This window comes from Scophthalmus maximus, chromosome 10 (genome assembly GCF_022379125.1).
Source record: "Scophthalmus maximus strain ysfricsl-2021 chromosome 10, ASM2237912v1, whole genome shotgun sequence".
Classification (NCBI taxonomy): Eukaryota; Metazoa; Chordata; class Actinopteri; order Pleuronectiformes; family Scophthalmidae; genus Scophthalmus; species Scophthalmus maximus.
In genome coordinates, this window is record NC_061524.1 from 15,794,543 (window position 1) to 15,810,925 (window position 16,383).

The 16,383-nt window shown below is 44.2% G+C and overlaps 1 protein-coding gene across 2 annotated transcripts; it reads left to right on the plus strand.

Moving 5' to 3' along the window:
• The first annotated feature begins 1,825 nt into the window (after positions 1-1,825).
• On the plus strand, positions 1,826-9,450 carry LOC118283759 (cystatin-like). 2 transcript variants are annotated; one of them, XM_047335116.1, is made up of 4 exons: positions 1,826-2,245; positions 2,365-2,472; positions 2,612-2,747; positions 9,371-9,450. In XM_047335116.1, the coding sequence occupies exons 1-3, from the start codon at positions 2,057-2,059 to the stop codon at positions 2,699-2,701; spliced, it is 387 nt and encodes a 128-aa protein (XP_047191072.1). In that variant the 5' UTR covers positions 1,826-2,056; the 3' UTR covers positions 2,702-2,747; positions 9,371-9,450. The 2 variants fall into 2 exon arrangements, with proteins under 2 accessions (XP_047191072.1, XP_035461978.1); XM_035606085.2 differs by lacking the exon at positions 9,371-9,450 and having other exon boundaries at positions 2,612-2,769.
• Positions 9,451-16,383: the final 6,933 nt, after the last annotated feature.

The window sequence follows — 16,383 nt, forward strand, 5'->3', positions numbered from 1 at the left end:
ATGTGCTTCCATTGCTACAAAGTTAAGAAGTCTGATATTCACCTTAAATTTCAGTCGGTTTCAGATACATCAAAATATTTGTCCAGCGTCCATAAATGTCCCAGTGTTGTACAGTATATTGTTTTTCTGATTTTTCCTGTGATTAATGAATGGAGCTGAGTCTAAGTCAAACAGTGAAACCCAGTGTATTTTCAAAAAGCAGCAACAAAAAAAAAATGAATATGTCGTGGGGTGTCAGGTTTTGTTGTTTTACTTTGTCCTTTTAACGGAATATCTTAGATGTAGACTGTTGGTCAGAGAAAACAAGAAAATGTGAGATGTCACCTTGGGTTTTGGGAAATTATAATAGGTCACAATGTGCACAGGGACGGAGATTGACCAGCTTTGCAAAGATGCATGGGGAAACCACAGATCCACACATATGCAATCATTAATCTTAATATGTTTGACGTTCTTTCTTTCTTTTCGTTTCTTTCTTTCTTTCTTTTTTCTGTCTGTCTGTCTTGAGGAACATGGTACTGCTGAATGGGCAATAAAGAACCACAGACGACATGGACGCAAATAGGGGTTGGTGAAAAGAAGCATTGGCAATGTTTTTATGAAGGCTTCAACACTGTCATCATTAAAGTCATAATATAAAAGGTATTGCTCTGGCATTGATAATCCAGAATTCTGACGGCACGGTGTAGTGTTGATGGGACACAGCATATTTAATGTGGGGGCACGGGTTTTGGATGTTTTTTGCACAGTTGGAAAGATTTCTTCAAGTTCAGCAATGAACTGGAGGAATGACTATAGCAGCGCTGCGTTATTTCGCATTGTATGGGCTGCTCAATGCTAGAAGGGAGTTGGAAAAGTAATGTTTTCCCAAATGTCTGTTTTACAGCCTGAGGCAGATCTCTCTGCTTTATTTATTTGACCCTCTGGCTTCACAAGCCTTTACGGCCTGCCGCAGAGAAGCATCCCCACAGCATGATGCTGGTGTGTTTTCGTTAATGTGCAGTGTTGAGTTTACACTACATATCGCATGATCAACTTGTGGCCACTTTAAAAGTTGCCTTTGGCCTCATGGTGGCCTGCACACGTGTGCCTCTCGCCTGCTCAAGGCAGATTTACAGCAGTGCTACTTGGTATTCCTGTTTTGTCAAATCATTCCCACAGCTGATATTTTTCACAAGCTCTGTCATGTAGTGTTTCTGATATTCATTTGGAATTTTCCGACCGGCATTTGGGTCGTGCAGATAGAGAAGTATTAAGGTAAAAAAAACAAAAACAAAAAAACTTATTAGACACACAGTTGACCTCCATTCAGGTTCATTATGTGACATCTAAAAACTATTTTTGCTACACTGATTGATTGTTTGGATATGTGAAGTGGACACCTTATATTTTATTTTTATAGCTATATTTTAGTATAAACGTATTTCTATGTGTGCTTATCAGTGTAGGAATTAAAAAAAATACAGTACGTCACTGTGTAAAACAAAAACAAAACTGTTGCAAATTTATTTTCTTTTATATCTTTATGTATTATTAGCAGAATTAGGATGATGGTGTCAGTCGTGCTTTACTAATAATGAATCATCAAAAGCGTTGAAGGGGGTCACATCTGTGCTTGATGATGTTTTATATATTTTTTGTATTGTTTTGTTATTGAGAGGTTAATGTTGTGAAGACTGAACCAGTATTTATAAATCTGAAGTTTATTCTCGGTCTTATTGTCTTCATTATATATATTTTTAAACTCAATTAAGACACATTAGCTTGTTTTTCCAACGAGCAGCACCAGCTGCACGACAGCTTGGCAACGCGGTTGCCGGGCAACGCGGAAGTTTCGAGTCGAAGTGGCGACTTTCAGCGCGGACGTTCATATTTCAATCAACGACACCTCGGGAACAGGTGCGCGTCGACTCAGCGTATTTGAAGCCCGCGTCGAAGGGAGGAAGGACCCACGCGCTCCGAGACCAGAAAACAGTCGCTACCCCCCCCCCCCCCCCCCCCCCCCCCCCCCTTTCTCCCGGAGCGACTTTCTTTCCGGAGGTTTGAACATTTGAACATGCTCGTCTTGCTTTGTGTGTTCGTCTGCGCGTCGGGCGGACGAGTGATGACCGGCGAGCCCCGCCGAGTGCCCGCGGACAGCGCCGAGGTGCTGGCGGCGGCGCGGTTCGCCGTGCTCGAGTTCAACAGGGCCGTCGACGACGGAGAGCCGTTTGAAATTGTCAACGTGACCTCGGCCAAGATGCAGGTGAGCGACTTTTGTTTCTTTTTCATTCTGCCGTTAGCCTTAAAGTACAGCTCGTCGGTGAGTTCGAGCGGTGCCTTAATGCCGAGCCCCCACCCCCCCCCCCCCGCTGTGCCCCGCAGGTGGTCGCGGGAATCAACTACATCCTGGAAGTGCAGCTGGGACGTGCAACGTGCAGGAGCGGCGGCCACGCGGCTCACAGCGAACCACGTGACCCGACCCCCGCCAAGGCAAGTGCAACGTTGTAGGTGGTGCTCAACAAGAGTCAGAGAGAGGGCAACCGCAAGTTGCAACCTACTGTACTGTGCGGTCGTGCATGTTTTTGTGATGTGGATTTAAAGGATGCGCTAAACTTGCCGTTTGTTTCAGACGCTTCAGTGCAACTTCGTCGTGACAGAGATCCCCTGGGAGGATTCACGTGCACTGACTCAAACGAGGTGTCGCCCGCCACAACCTTAGACCAACAGTGTGCAGCTGATGTGTTCCTGCTGCCCCCTCTTGCCAAGTAAACACTTTACTGTATCACTCAGCTGTGTTCATCTCATATCTCAGCACATGGTGCACACACGCCCTGCATTTAAAAATGGGCCACGTTCATAAACCTTTCCTCTTTTTCTTTCATTGGCTCCCATGTTCTGCCACTTGTTCCAACACTGGGTTGAATAAGTTCAGTGACCTGCACTCGCTCGGCTTTGTTTAGGGGCGAAAAATGGCGTAATTATTCCAGTGAGTGACCAGGGCAGCTTTACTGTGCCTCATCTCCCAGTGTGTGTCCTGGCAGCTGGAAGGCTCTGCTTTGCGTGTCAAGCTCGGTCAGACACATGGCTGCTAAATGGAGAGACGAGGCTACACCTCTCGAGTCGGCCGCCGCGGCCTCCAGAAGGGCTCTGCGTGGAGGATTACAGGCATTTTGCAGATTACTGCTCAGCAAGACCGAGCGGTCTGCCGCCCTGACCCCCTTTTTTAACAGGAAGAAATAAACAGCCCACTGATGTGCCAATAAAGACACCCAGCACGGGGGGGGCACATTATTGTCAAATATTGTATGAGCAAGTGTCAACGGGTGTTGTTTGTTTGGGGGCAGCGTGTGTGTGTGGAAAAATGATCTAGTACTTGTGGCCACATTTTCACGTATGGAGGGAGAATGAAAACTTGGATCAGTGACTGATAAAACATCTTCAATGTCATAAGGGATATTCCTAAGTGGTGTGTGGGCAAAAGGGTCTGTGTCTGTTTTGGCATTGATTACAGTAAACAGCAAAGTGGATAAGCGCTACACACACACACACACACACACACATACACATGCACCCCCTCAGCTCATAATGTCTCTAATCATGAAAGTCTTAATCAAAGAAAAACATAAAGAATTGGCTGGCACTGTGGATTAGGTTAGGAATGTGGGGGAAGGGGGATACTCCTTAATGTGGGACGATGGTCCACAGTGCCAGGAGTATGCCCCTGTCCATCTGCCATTCCGCTCACCCACCCACCCACCGTCATACTAACAGGTGCGTGCGCGCAGATACACGTGTAGGGTTTTTTTGTGCACGCGCTCCAAACACTCCACCCTGCACTCTGGCCCTACCCCTGTCCTCACTTAGCCTGGGCAGCAGATGGTGAGGGGTAAGGCTTGTAGCCCCCACCTCCCCACTACAATCCACCAACCCGTCACCCCCTATTTTTTTCCCCCCCACGAGCACCACCCCACCCCTCTTTGTGTTGTTGAAGAGCCTGTGTATTGAAAGGCGAAACCCAAGCTTCCCCCCCCCCCCACAAATCCTTGGCTGGCTGCCATTGGCGGGACTCAGTCAGGTGTCCTAATGCTTCAGTTAGGGGAGGAAACGCTGGTTAATCTGCCCATCGCGTGCCACCGGCCATGGCCTGGGCTCTTTGTGTCTGGCACCCCTCTGATCAGTCCCTCCACCCCTTCATCTGTCTTACCCCCCCTCTTCTCGTCCAACCCAGTTTCTCTACTCCAAAGACGGTGTCATCCTTTCTTAAAGATTAACCCCTCTTTCTTTTGGGATGTGTTAACCACGTTCTCTAATTGGACAAATCCAATAGTTTTGACAGATGTCGACGTGATTGTTGATGGATCTGACTGTTTTATTGTCCTGTCCAGCTAATGAGTCCGTTTTTATTTTGTGCTGACTCATCACAGGTATATTGGCAGATGCACTGTACAGTAAACGTTACAAGTGAATATTACACGTTTCTAATTTATAACACCATTGCTGCTTCTCACCTATAGTTGTTGATCTTTTCAGTACATACCATGAGTCAAGATGTATAATTGCAAACATTATTACATTTATTGCTCACATTTTTCATGCTCACCTCAGGCTCTTTTTCAATTCCAAGTCATAGCACAGTACACCATCCTCAAATAACGTAGGAGAACTATATCAAAGTGGCTCCTAATGGAATACCTGAAATGATTTAAATACCTGCCAAATGAATGGAGGTATTACCACATCAATGTACTCTAAGAATTGACAGAAATCCACAATTCTAAATGCTTTAATCTCAGTTTTTGTTTTCCATGATCTTCGGTCTGCACTCTAATGCATCATCATATAGACTTTCACTTACCTCATTACTACCTCACACCCCTGGAAGGTGCACTGCGCTGATTACGATAAATGACGCTCAGAGGCTACTTGGATGAGTTCGACATGGTGTGGTTGCGTAACCAGAGAAAGGGGTCATTACCATTTGACCCCTGCTGACCTTCATTTTCATTGACCCTGGGTTTGGTCAATGCTTCAGAGCACAGGCAGCAGTATAAGGTCAGAGTTCAAAGTATCCCCAGCTGTGCTGTCATGGAAACGGCAGCGTTTGGTCTTCTCCTGGTCAGTTTGAATCTAAGGACAGCAGGTCATTCAGTTTCATTTGCTGTGTCGTCTCATCTTTTCGAGCCATTTGGTGTTTGCTCCTTTAGATTTCCAAAACAATTGTTCTATTTCGTAGCTTCAGCGAAAATATCAATCTTTGGGTGCATATATCAGGTGTGGAAATATTAGAAATACAGATTACGTAATGGTTCCTATAGTACTGATGCTTCCTGGGTTGGTTTAAAAATAATGTGGATGCAAATTTGCCACGTTAACGTATTTGTTTTGAACTGCTATAGTCACATTTCACTGAGCAGTTCTTAGTGCTCTTTTTGTATTTGACATACTGTGCGTGTTATATGCAGCAAAGCATAGATTCACTTCAGTGTTGTGACCAACGCTTCAGAGTCCGCCATTGTGGTCCGTCGAAACACACCCGTGGTTTGTTTTTCCACTTCCTGTTTGTGACCGTTGTGAAGGGTTTCCTTGCAATCAGTGCTGAGGCGGGGGGGAGAGAGAAATCAATACTTTCAATGTAACGTGCGGCCAATGGAATAAGAGAGTGATTTATGTAGGAACGGCTTCTCCCCCGAATCAGATCGGATTTTGTGTTTGCGGCCAGATGAGAGGAGGGGTGGTGGCACAGCGACCCGGAGCAAGAAGAACTGTAAAAGGTTTTTAAAAAAAGTGTGCCTCGCTGCTGTCGATTGTGGCACCGCTCCTCTCCTCTTCCCTCTGTCCCTCGCCTCTCTTTTCGTCTCTCAAACACACCATGCTCTCTGACTGTACCGCTTAATCTCAGCACTGTAGTATTACGAGACTAAAGACCGATGGGACACACACACACACACACGCATAGACACACACACCAGGAGTTTAGCAGGTTTTGGACCACCAGCCAGAAACGGCATATGTCCCTCTCCTCTCCAGATTAATGAGAGCATTTTAATATTATAATACAGTAAGAGAGGTGGGGATACTGGGCAAGGGCTAGTGTGGGCTAGGGGATAGGTAGAGGGGGAGAGTGTTAGAGCCTTGCAGACAGACTAAGATTCAGAAGGGGAGCACGAGGCGAGAGGAATGAGAGGGAAGGAGGGAGAGAGCAAGTCTTGGAAAGAAACAGAAAGATGGAATTGTGGAGGCGGGAAAGAGCAAGAGAAGCAAGGACATAACAACCAGAGAAAAGTGTATGGGTGTGTGTGTGTGTTTGCTTTATTGCAGTGGCCCCACCTACCCCTCCATCCTGTTAAGGAGGCACAGTCCTAAGGAGGAGGGGTAGGATCCCCTCCCTCAGCCACTGACACACACACACATACACACACTCTCTCTCTGGCTCATACACACACTGTGCTCCGTGAGGGAGCAGTCGCTGAAGAGCTCTGGATAACCGTGCGAGGCTCTGCAGGTGTCCCACCCTTCTCTCTTCACACTGATGCTTCAGAAGGTACTATACAAATTTGTTTTACCTCTGTACTGCCATTTTTTTTTTTACCTCCTCCAAATTCTTCTTCAGTTTTCTTTTGGTTTGGGCTTTCTCCTTCCTCGCCCGCAGAATTCCTCTCTGCGAGCCTCTGCTGCTAACCCTTATGTGTTTGTGAGACCGCATGTGCGTTTGTGTGAATGCATGCTCGTATGGTTGTTTACAAGCTCTACTGTAGCCGCAGGTCTGACAACTTTGGCAGAGTGGATTCTAATAGCCACATGTGTTTCAGCGCAATTGTATTTTATTATCCTGTAATGCCGTTTTCAAAACTAATTTAATAGGAGTCGTGGCTTTGGCTGCTTGTTGCATTATTTAGTCCTTGTGTTTTATTATTTTTATTGACGCTCAACACTTAAGGGTAGAGGGAGACAAAGCGCATTATGTATGCCCTGTGTACACCCTCTACATGCGTATTCATGATGTTTGGGTTGAGGCTTTCAGTCAGCTCAAGTCTTCGAAATACATAGAAGTATATTTGTTGTAACCTAACAAGCTTTTTGGTGATACTGGAGACTGAAAGAGTTGGAGATGAGTAAATTGTGAAATTTGGGAGTTGTTTTTATTCATTCAATGTTTTCCCCATTGCACAGTTTTCTTTGAAAAGTAATGCAAATTTAAAAAAAAAAAGGTCAGCTGAGTTGTGGGCCCACTGCATATTTTTTCCTCATAAGAAGTAGTTTGTGTGTCACGATTTCTTTATTCAAAGGCCAAACCCTATGTATGCTTGATTATTGAAATTGGGAAGATGGCAGCAGAAATGGCTAATAACCATGTTTGTGTGTGTGTGTGTGTGTGTGTGTGCGCGCGCACGTTTGTGTGTGAGAGAGAGAGGGAGAGCACATGTCTTGCATGTAACGTGCTGTATTGGCGAACACCCAATACACCCTTCCTCTGCTCATACTAGAGATGGAGGCACATTGTAAAGCGGCACTCCTCTAATTTATTGGCTATTAGGTGGAAATTTTATTTCTATATGCAACTGAATCTTAATTTACTGTATTTATTATAATTCTATATTTTACGTAACTTCTGTTATTTTAACTATTGAGCAATTTTTTTAAACAGGGATGACTTAAGCTCAGGTGATTAGTCTTACCGATAGTTTGAGAATTTCTTGAACAACACCAGACATTTGGCTCATTTCTGCTGCTTTTGTGGTGGTCGGTGTGTTTGTGGACACAGTGACCACACACTTTTTTCAGGACGGCCTCACTCGTATTGTCGGTGGTATTCAATTAATTTGTCCATGTCACTGCATCCGTGGTTGGAAATTAAGTTAGTGACCATTTGTTCAAACAGACCTGATGAATAATCTCCAAATCCATCCTGGAAATGTTTCTTCCACATCTCCCCCTCATCCCTTTCTTCTGCTCATCCTTTAGGTTAAAGCAGTGTTCTCTCCCCCCTCCCTTTTTTTAGGCTTGTATTGACCTGTTAATAGTATTATCCACAGAGCGTGTGGCAGGGCCAGGGTCACATCCCTCTAGGGTTTGGATGGTCCGCTCCCTGACCACAGTTTGGTCAGAGAGCGGCCAATGGGGCCAAAGCTGTGGTCATCCCTCAATCTAGCCCCTTTCACAGCAGAGGTCACACGAGTCAAAGGGTAATAAGTTTAACCCCTCGAGGAGCGAGAAGTCAGAGGTCACAAACAAGGCTATAGGGAGAAGGTTTGCATCATCAATCAGTGGCACTCCTGCTTATATCTGTGCATATCGATAACACAAACTCGTTTTCTGCCGATCTCATTTGCATGGTTTGCCAAGCACAAAGGGCAGCAATTATAGTCATATAAATGGAACTGAGAGAAGCAGGTCCCCGGCTGCGACGGGGCCGTGTAATGTCACTTTGTTCGGCTCATGCAACAATATTATTTAACCTTTGTGTAATTTTATTGTGCAGGCCTTGTAATGAGATCCACATTAATGTTTGTTGTGTCAACCGCTTTCAAAAACGGTAATGCTGCAGTCAATTTTTACCAAAAAAAAAGGCCTGTCAAGAAGAATCAGGTGTTCTTATATATTTCTATTAAGGCCCCTGTTTGTTTATGCAAAAAAATGTAATTGAGACAATGCAGTATATTCAATTTATTCAACATGTTACGTGTTCGTAGCATGTTAAATATCATTCTGCATTGAACAGAAACCACTGAAAGCAAGGCTTATATCAATATTTTGGTCTGCTTTCTTGTTGGGAAAAACATTAATAACCTATTTATGAAGATGTAATGTGAATGAGTCATTGGAAGGGTGTGGCCTTTTTTTTTTTTCACTTTCACAGTTTTCTGCCAGTGCAGTGATTGTCACTGCCTCACCGGTATCTTTTTTTAAAAACACATGTAATCATACAGTTATCAGAGGGGATTTTTTATTAAAATAATGTCCCACCATGTTTAGCATGGCACTCTCTCAAATTCTGCCGCAGATGAACAAGTGTATGCCTCCTTGTAAATCTGAAATGGTGCTGTGCTGATGTTTCCTCTTCCTGGCCGATGTTAGCGATGTGTCAGCATTAAGCCAGGCCTGCATGCTAGGCTGCTGCTGGGGCCGTGGTGGCGACCAGCCCAGCTTGGCCAAAAGCCAGACCAGACATGTCTTGGCATCAGACAACAGCGACGCAACCGGATCAGGGATTGGGAGAAATGGGTTCAGTATGGTTGAACCATGTTCATAACCGTATGCAGTATTGATTGTCCATGTTATCCACAAGGTACAACAATCTGTATGTTATGCACATTTCTATAGAATTCCAATGATTAAAGGTTTTATTTCCCCCCCCCCCCCCCCCCCCCCCCCCCGTCTGATTTAACAGTGTAACCATGATGGGAGAAGTAATGTGCAAGATCAGGGGACGAAAGCGGACCTGCGACAAACATCCCAGGTTGGTCTCCAAGGCAGAATGTCACAGTTTATCACCGTGTGGTCCTTCGCCCACAGGAGCCACTATGACGGGCCTGATGTGCAGCTCCACTTCCACATTACTTGTATGGGTTGCGGTGCATATGTTGAACTCACTGTAGGATGCGTGCATGCCTTTAGGTGTGTGAATAAGAGAGATGTACATGTTGCTCAGTCAGCTATTGCACAGACAGAGGCCATCAATCACAAATGCACCGTGAGCCGCATTGCTCTTTTGCTGGTCCCTCAAGTCCTTTTCTTTCTGGGCCAGAATTACACAGCATTTTACCTGCGGCGCTGCATTTTTCCTGGACTTTGTCTCAACCCTGCACCGTAACTCAAGTAACACATTTGTGTGGTGCCGCGGCTTTTAAAACTATAATGAGGTTAAATTTCACGGCGTAACGCAGCCTCGTATAAACGAACACAAGCAATTTCCCCAGTTTTGACTGGGTTTTTCATCTCTAGATGTGGCAATATCTGTACGAAGTCTGTGATATTTGTGGTGGTCGGTGCAGTTTAGAATTAATACAAATTTACCTTAGGGGAAAGGTCCTTTCTTGCATTTGCAATAACCTCACCCCTCATTACATACATTTCTATAAATACTGTAAGCAGTATAAGTACACGTGTTACTGAAGGTCCTTTCCTTATCCCATCCTTTACCTCACAGAGACGCTTCTCTTTGCCTTCTTTTTTTCCCCCTGCATGTAGCTGACGTCAGTTTTTAAAGCGCTGTATGTGCCCGTCCCCCAGAATAACTACTGCCCCTTTATTTTGCCCTTCTTGTTCGACCAGTATTATCAACAAGCGTATTCTTCCTTCGCGTTTTCGTCTTTTACCACAGCTATTTTTGTTCAGCTATAACTTCCTGAAAGAAAAATTCCAAATTTTCTGTTTTTAATATTTTTAGGAACTTAGAATTTAGCAGCATGTCAAATCATCTCTAGCTGTATGGCATGAGCAGAAACCAGGTGTTTTTGATAAATGAGTGTAAAGACCTTGGGTTCTGGATAAGACATGAGGCGGCCTATGCTGACGGCTCTTTGCATTTTGCAATACTGGCGAGAGCGTTTGTGTGATAAGCAGCAGGTGGACTGGTTATTGTTGTGATAAGAGCAGGTGATCGATCATGTGGTCAAGGTCTTGTCTCTCAGACATAGTTTGATCAGCTGAAGGGGTTCACTTCACATTTATCTCCCGAACTGCAGCAGCAGTTGCCAACTACTTACACCACACACAAATACACATACACCAGAACTAAACTAAAACTAAACCGTTTTTAGTAACCCTCTTGCCCTCCTAAACTATTCGTCTTGGTTCAATGTATAATTTCCATGTTGAGAGCTGGGAAAAATAACCTTGAAGGTTTCTCAAAATGTGAATAAGAGAATAGAATTAGAATTTTGTTTTTGTAGAAATAAACCTGCCCTCTGACGGGGTCTTAATGAAGTAATGTGGCGCCCGTGTTGTCATGAAATGCTCTTTGTAAAGGTCACCTATTACTACTTGCTGTGCTGTGAAACAGCCAATAAAACGGCCAATAACTGACCATGGCAATCACTCCCCACTGTAATGAGAATGTTTTGTCAAGGGTTTTATCCTTGGGATTCAAGGAAGTATCCTTCAATCTTATCCATGAAACTGTGACTATCAACCGAGCACCCATAATTGAATAGTTTAAAAAAAACAACCAGTTTGATAAGCAAACTTCAATGATGTGAAGTTGTGCAAACTTGAAAGTATACATCCGAGGTTAGCCATTTGCTCACATTAACACATTAACAGTACACACAATGGTGCAGTGCATGTTACCACACAGTTAAATCTATTCAATCTTTAGTATTAAAATGCAAGTTGATTATAAAGATATCTGAAATGTAATACTATAAATCATGACTGTAAATCTAAATCAGTTCCTGTGGAAGGATTATTTTTAAGTTTAAATTGGGGAACTGATTTATAAATGGGGCTCAGAAGCACAGGGGCAATGTTCTTTTGAGGAGATACTCGCTGAGCGTACGTTCAGTCATTCCTCTTGGGAGATTTTGAAAAATAATAGGTGCTGGTTTTACGTTAGAATGGGTGATAGTGCATCTAAATAGGGGGGGAAAAGTTGACAAGGCCTCATTCAACGCTGGTGATGAACAGGGACCTTGAAATGAGACCTATAACAGAGTGCTCCCTGGGAAAAGGCCATTCCTCCAATCGGCCTCGATCGACTCCACGCTCATTTACATGACACATAAATTCACATCTAAATGGTAGAAAATTGCTCGGGTGGCTGATACACTGGAGCATATGAAATTATAATTGTAGTCAGCCGTGTGTGTGTGGCTGCATGTGTCGAGGAATTATGTGTCCAATAACTGAGATGGGATGTATATATGGTCAAGGCAGTGAGTAGTTTGATGTGCCATCGGCCCATTTCATCTGGCACTGCAGTGCAGGGGCTAAATGGCAGCCTGTCCCACACTGAACACTGGTCTCCACAGATCAAATTTGTACAGGTAAAATAAGTGGGGCTGCAACTAACGGTTATTTTACTTGCCGATTAGTAAACCAAATTGTCTATGAAATATCCAGGCAGCAGTTCAAAACCCAAAGATATTTAGTTCACAGTGATATCAAACATGCGGGAGAGGCTGGAACAAAAATATTTGATGTTTTCACTTCAAACCAAGATTGAATTTCATGTCGATTGATCAACCAGTTGTTGCAAACAAATGAATGCGGACGACGACTGTTGATGGAAATTTATTACAATACAAATCACTGAAGCAATGATACATTTTTTTTAAAACTTTATTCCATATAATACATATTCTACCTGTCTTATGTTCTTCTTGTATGTGATATTTATGTGACATGGCACAAATGTATGAAAGCACTCTGTGCAGCTTTTACAGTAGGAGGTTGATACACTTTACTCTGCCAAAGTCCTTGTGGATCATCCTTGCCCCCTCCTCACCCCAAAGCCCCTCCCCCCCCCCTTTCTTTGCGCAGTTTTTTCCCCCCTTTCTCCTCTACAGTAGGGCTCCTCTAACGGAAAGGCTGAGACAAAAACACATGTCACATCGGTTCACGGAGATCCCAATTGTTTTGAGTCAACGTGCACCTCAGAGGTCTACGGGTTGCCCATGTGTTTCTCAGCGTGGCTTTGTTGTATGCGCCAATGCAAACCCCACGTCATTTCACACGACTCCTTGCACACCATGCTGCACATGCACTTGCATGTACGGACTCCCTATATTGTACATCTCCATTTCTCCCTACACGCTCTCCACACACGGCGCCGCTTTCTATCTTCATGTCACCGCGTGTCATTCAGTCCAAACTGAACCATCAACAAACAGGACAATATGGCTCACCAGGAGGCCCCTCACAGACCTGTTTCATCATTTGCCCTGCTCTGGCCATTGTATCGGCCTCCTTTGATAAATTTACCTCCAACTGATACAATGCGTCAGTCTTTTTGTTAGACGAAGACAATTGCTTGTACAGTGAAGGTCCAGGGCCTTAATGAAATGCTAAAAGCACCCACACTGGCTGCAGGGCACAAAGGTCGCACTCTGCTCTTAACGTTAGATGACAGCTAACGGAGCAGACGAACACGGTCGAGGGGCTGAGGCTAAAGTTTAAATGGTGATATCATTGTTTTATTGTTTATTGCTGCATGTGGGGGCTTGGTAAAGCGTAAAATGAACTTGTTCTAAAGTGAATGTAGAATGGCCGTTGATGAGTCCCAGTGAGAAACTAACTGAAGAAAACAATGATGTGTCATTGTCTGAGCAGAAATGAGCAGCAGGATGTCGAACTTCCCAGCGTAAGACTGAACTCTCATGTGATCCCAGCCCTTGAAATTATCATATAGGGTAAGGGGGGAAGGTTGAGTAGAATGATTTGCAAAATCTGAAGTTAATTTCAAAGGACTTTGTTGTTAATTGTTGTCATATTGAAGCAATATCTCTAGTGAGCGGTCACTACTATCGGCTTAGACAAACTCTTTTTCAGTCATCTCTCACTTCTCAGAGCTCTGGCTGTTTTGCGCCGTATTTTAAAGTTTGATCCTACAGCAAGCCTACGAGACGACCATGACCCAGGCTATTCCTATAAAATAAAAAAGCATTCACAGCAACTTTCATCAAGATCTTAAAAGAAGGCGTTAAGCAAAATTTCTGGTGATAACCCATAGTGCATATACCTTGCACGTTTCCTTTTGAAAACCAAATCATGCGGATTACAAGCACAGCTATTGTTCGCAAAGCATTTCACCCATACAGCCTTGAAACGTTTGACTGAAAAGTTGGCCTTTACTGGAGATGAGGTACTATTGTGAATTTAGGGACTCAATTTAATATTATGAGAAGAATTATTAGAATGTTCCCTGTTTTAGTGGCAGTAGTGAATGATTTCTAAGCTAAAGTGTTGGGGGACAGGTTGGGGGGGGCTCGTGATGTTGGGACAGATGGCATTTAGCTCTAGCTGTGCGGAGCTCAGTGGGACCCGAAGCTTAAGAGGTTAGGCCTGTCACAATCACTCTGCTCATTCACTGCCTAACAAAGTGTGGACTGTCAGCCTGTTCCGTTTAATAAACTTAAGATTTTTCTTTTGTCAACGCCGGAGCAACACTTTGCAACTCGTTGACCTGAACGTCCCAACATGCGTCCAGGCTCAATGTGAAAGATGGCACCTCTGGCACCAGTTTTTTCTTTCTCTCCAAAAACATTAATTGCAATAGCTGATAGTATTTTTTGTTAATCAAACCAATGAGTCCAAAGGCTTTTTCAGCAAGACTCAAGACGTGACCATCATGAATGTGGACATATTTAATGAGAAAGTTTATCTCTAAAAAAATACAAATTAAAAAAACAGGAGGATAAAAGGCTGCTCAAAATCACATGTATCTCATATTTTAGATAGGCCAGTTGATCAAAGCTCAGCATAAATATATATATTTTTTATACAGCTCTCTTTAAAGTGCAGATGTAGACAGGAAGGGTTGAGAGAAAGGGGGATGACCTGGAACAAAGGTATAAGAGGGGAATTGAACCATGGTTGTGTTGGTTATGAGTCACTAGGGCACCAGGACGTTCCCATATTCTGCATTTTTGTGCCACACTTCCAGTCAGGTCCACGTGAAATGTGAAATTCTTCAAAGCGTCGTTCTTCGCCACAAGAGGGAGACATACTGTAACATGGGGAGTGATTCTCCATCATACTGTACACTGCCCACCGTAATCTGCACACAGAACGCCTGAAGCACCACAGATACATAAGTTTGATATCTTGAACTGTCATGTGACAATGCAGAAATGTTTAGTCAATTTTGTCATGTCATCCTCTCTCTCTCTTTCTCTCCCCCACCTCTCAATTTGTTTCAGTGCTTGTTGAGGTTAAAGGCTAAAGGCTGGTGAGTGGTGACCTGAGTGAGAGGCCTTGGTGACATCTGACCTCTGACTGCGTGTGCCGCTGACCCTGGAGGATACTGCTCAACAATGGGAGGCACGTGCCTCGGACTTGTCACCATGGTAACACAGGACCTTTTGAAACAGTGGGGGTGTAGGGGTCAAAGCTTGGTCTTTTATCCTGATCTGTGTTAACCATCTGCTGCCAATTGACTCTCATAGGTATTAAACACACCCGTGTTTAAAAGACGGCCCACGAGTGGGGAATCTGTCGGCTGACTGGGTAATCTCTGCAGGCAACTGTGATGGTGCATCATATTCTCACAATCACCTGGAGAGATTCTGCAGTTTGTCTAATTTGCCTCAGAACAAACGCCTCAGAATTGTGTATTCATTTAATTTCACAAACTACGAAGCCTTTATTGCCGGTTTCTGTGGCTACACATGAAAGTTTTCATCTTGGGGTTTTCTGCGACACGCCGGGAGACCAGATTGTTTACCGAAGGTCGGCTCAAAAACCGTCTGCCTACCTGAAATGGTGATCAAGGAGGATTTCACACTCTGGCTTAAGGTAACAATCATTGCGGAAGGGGAGAAATGTTGCCATGTGACAGTTTTGCTTAATCTTTTTTTTTATGCCTATACTGTTACAAGTCAAAACAGTAGGCGATTGGTTGAAAGAAAAAAAGGGGGCGAGATTATTGAGTTACTGTCCTGAATACGGGCCAACAGGTGCAGTCCACCTGGAAGAAAGCATGTTTCACACTTTGCCTCTTTGATGCCATGCACACTGCACGCTCACCACAGAAACCCACAACCGCCCCTATCCTGCCACTCCCACCACACAGCAAAAGACCCACATATTCAAAATACAACTCAAGATTTGTGGTATTGTAATATGTATATATTTTTCTACTCATTAGCACTACTATTCCTCCCGTCTCTTGCCCTGAGTCCTTTCCACACTCATACCCCTGCTCAGCCTCCAGATTTACTTTCTTATCTCATCCCCTTCTCCTTGTGTTCTGCTGTGTTTTGGTGAAATCTCAGCTGGCAACTGTGAGTCGTTCACTAGCCGCTCTCACAATGGCCTCTGGGATTATGCTAAACGCGGTGCCTCGGCTGCTCTCCCCATCGACTGGCGTCAGCGACGCTCTTTGGAGCACACAGGAAAGAGATGGAGGGCTCTCAATGAAGATGTCACTGCAATTACACAAGCACATTTCACAGACACCCTCGCTGTCTGCTCTTCCTCCTCTCGCCGTCCCCATTCCCCACTTTTTAAAAAAAGAATCTTTTCGACAAGTCTTTTGAAGTGCAGCCTCATCTCTTGCAGCTCTTTCATAATGCATGTCCATTTTGAATTTGCATGAATTCTCTTTCCAGATGCTTCTGCTGCCATCTTGACTTACAGTGATGTGTACTGTACAGTGTGGGCTATTGTGTTATGGTAGAAAGGAGTAAGAGCAGCTTGTTCTTATGAGTGTGCGTTATTTTTCGATTGTTCCTTTCATCATAA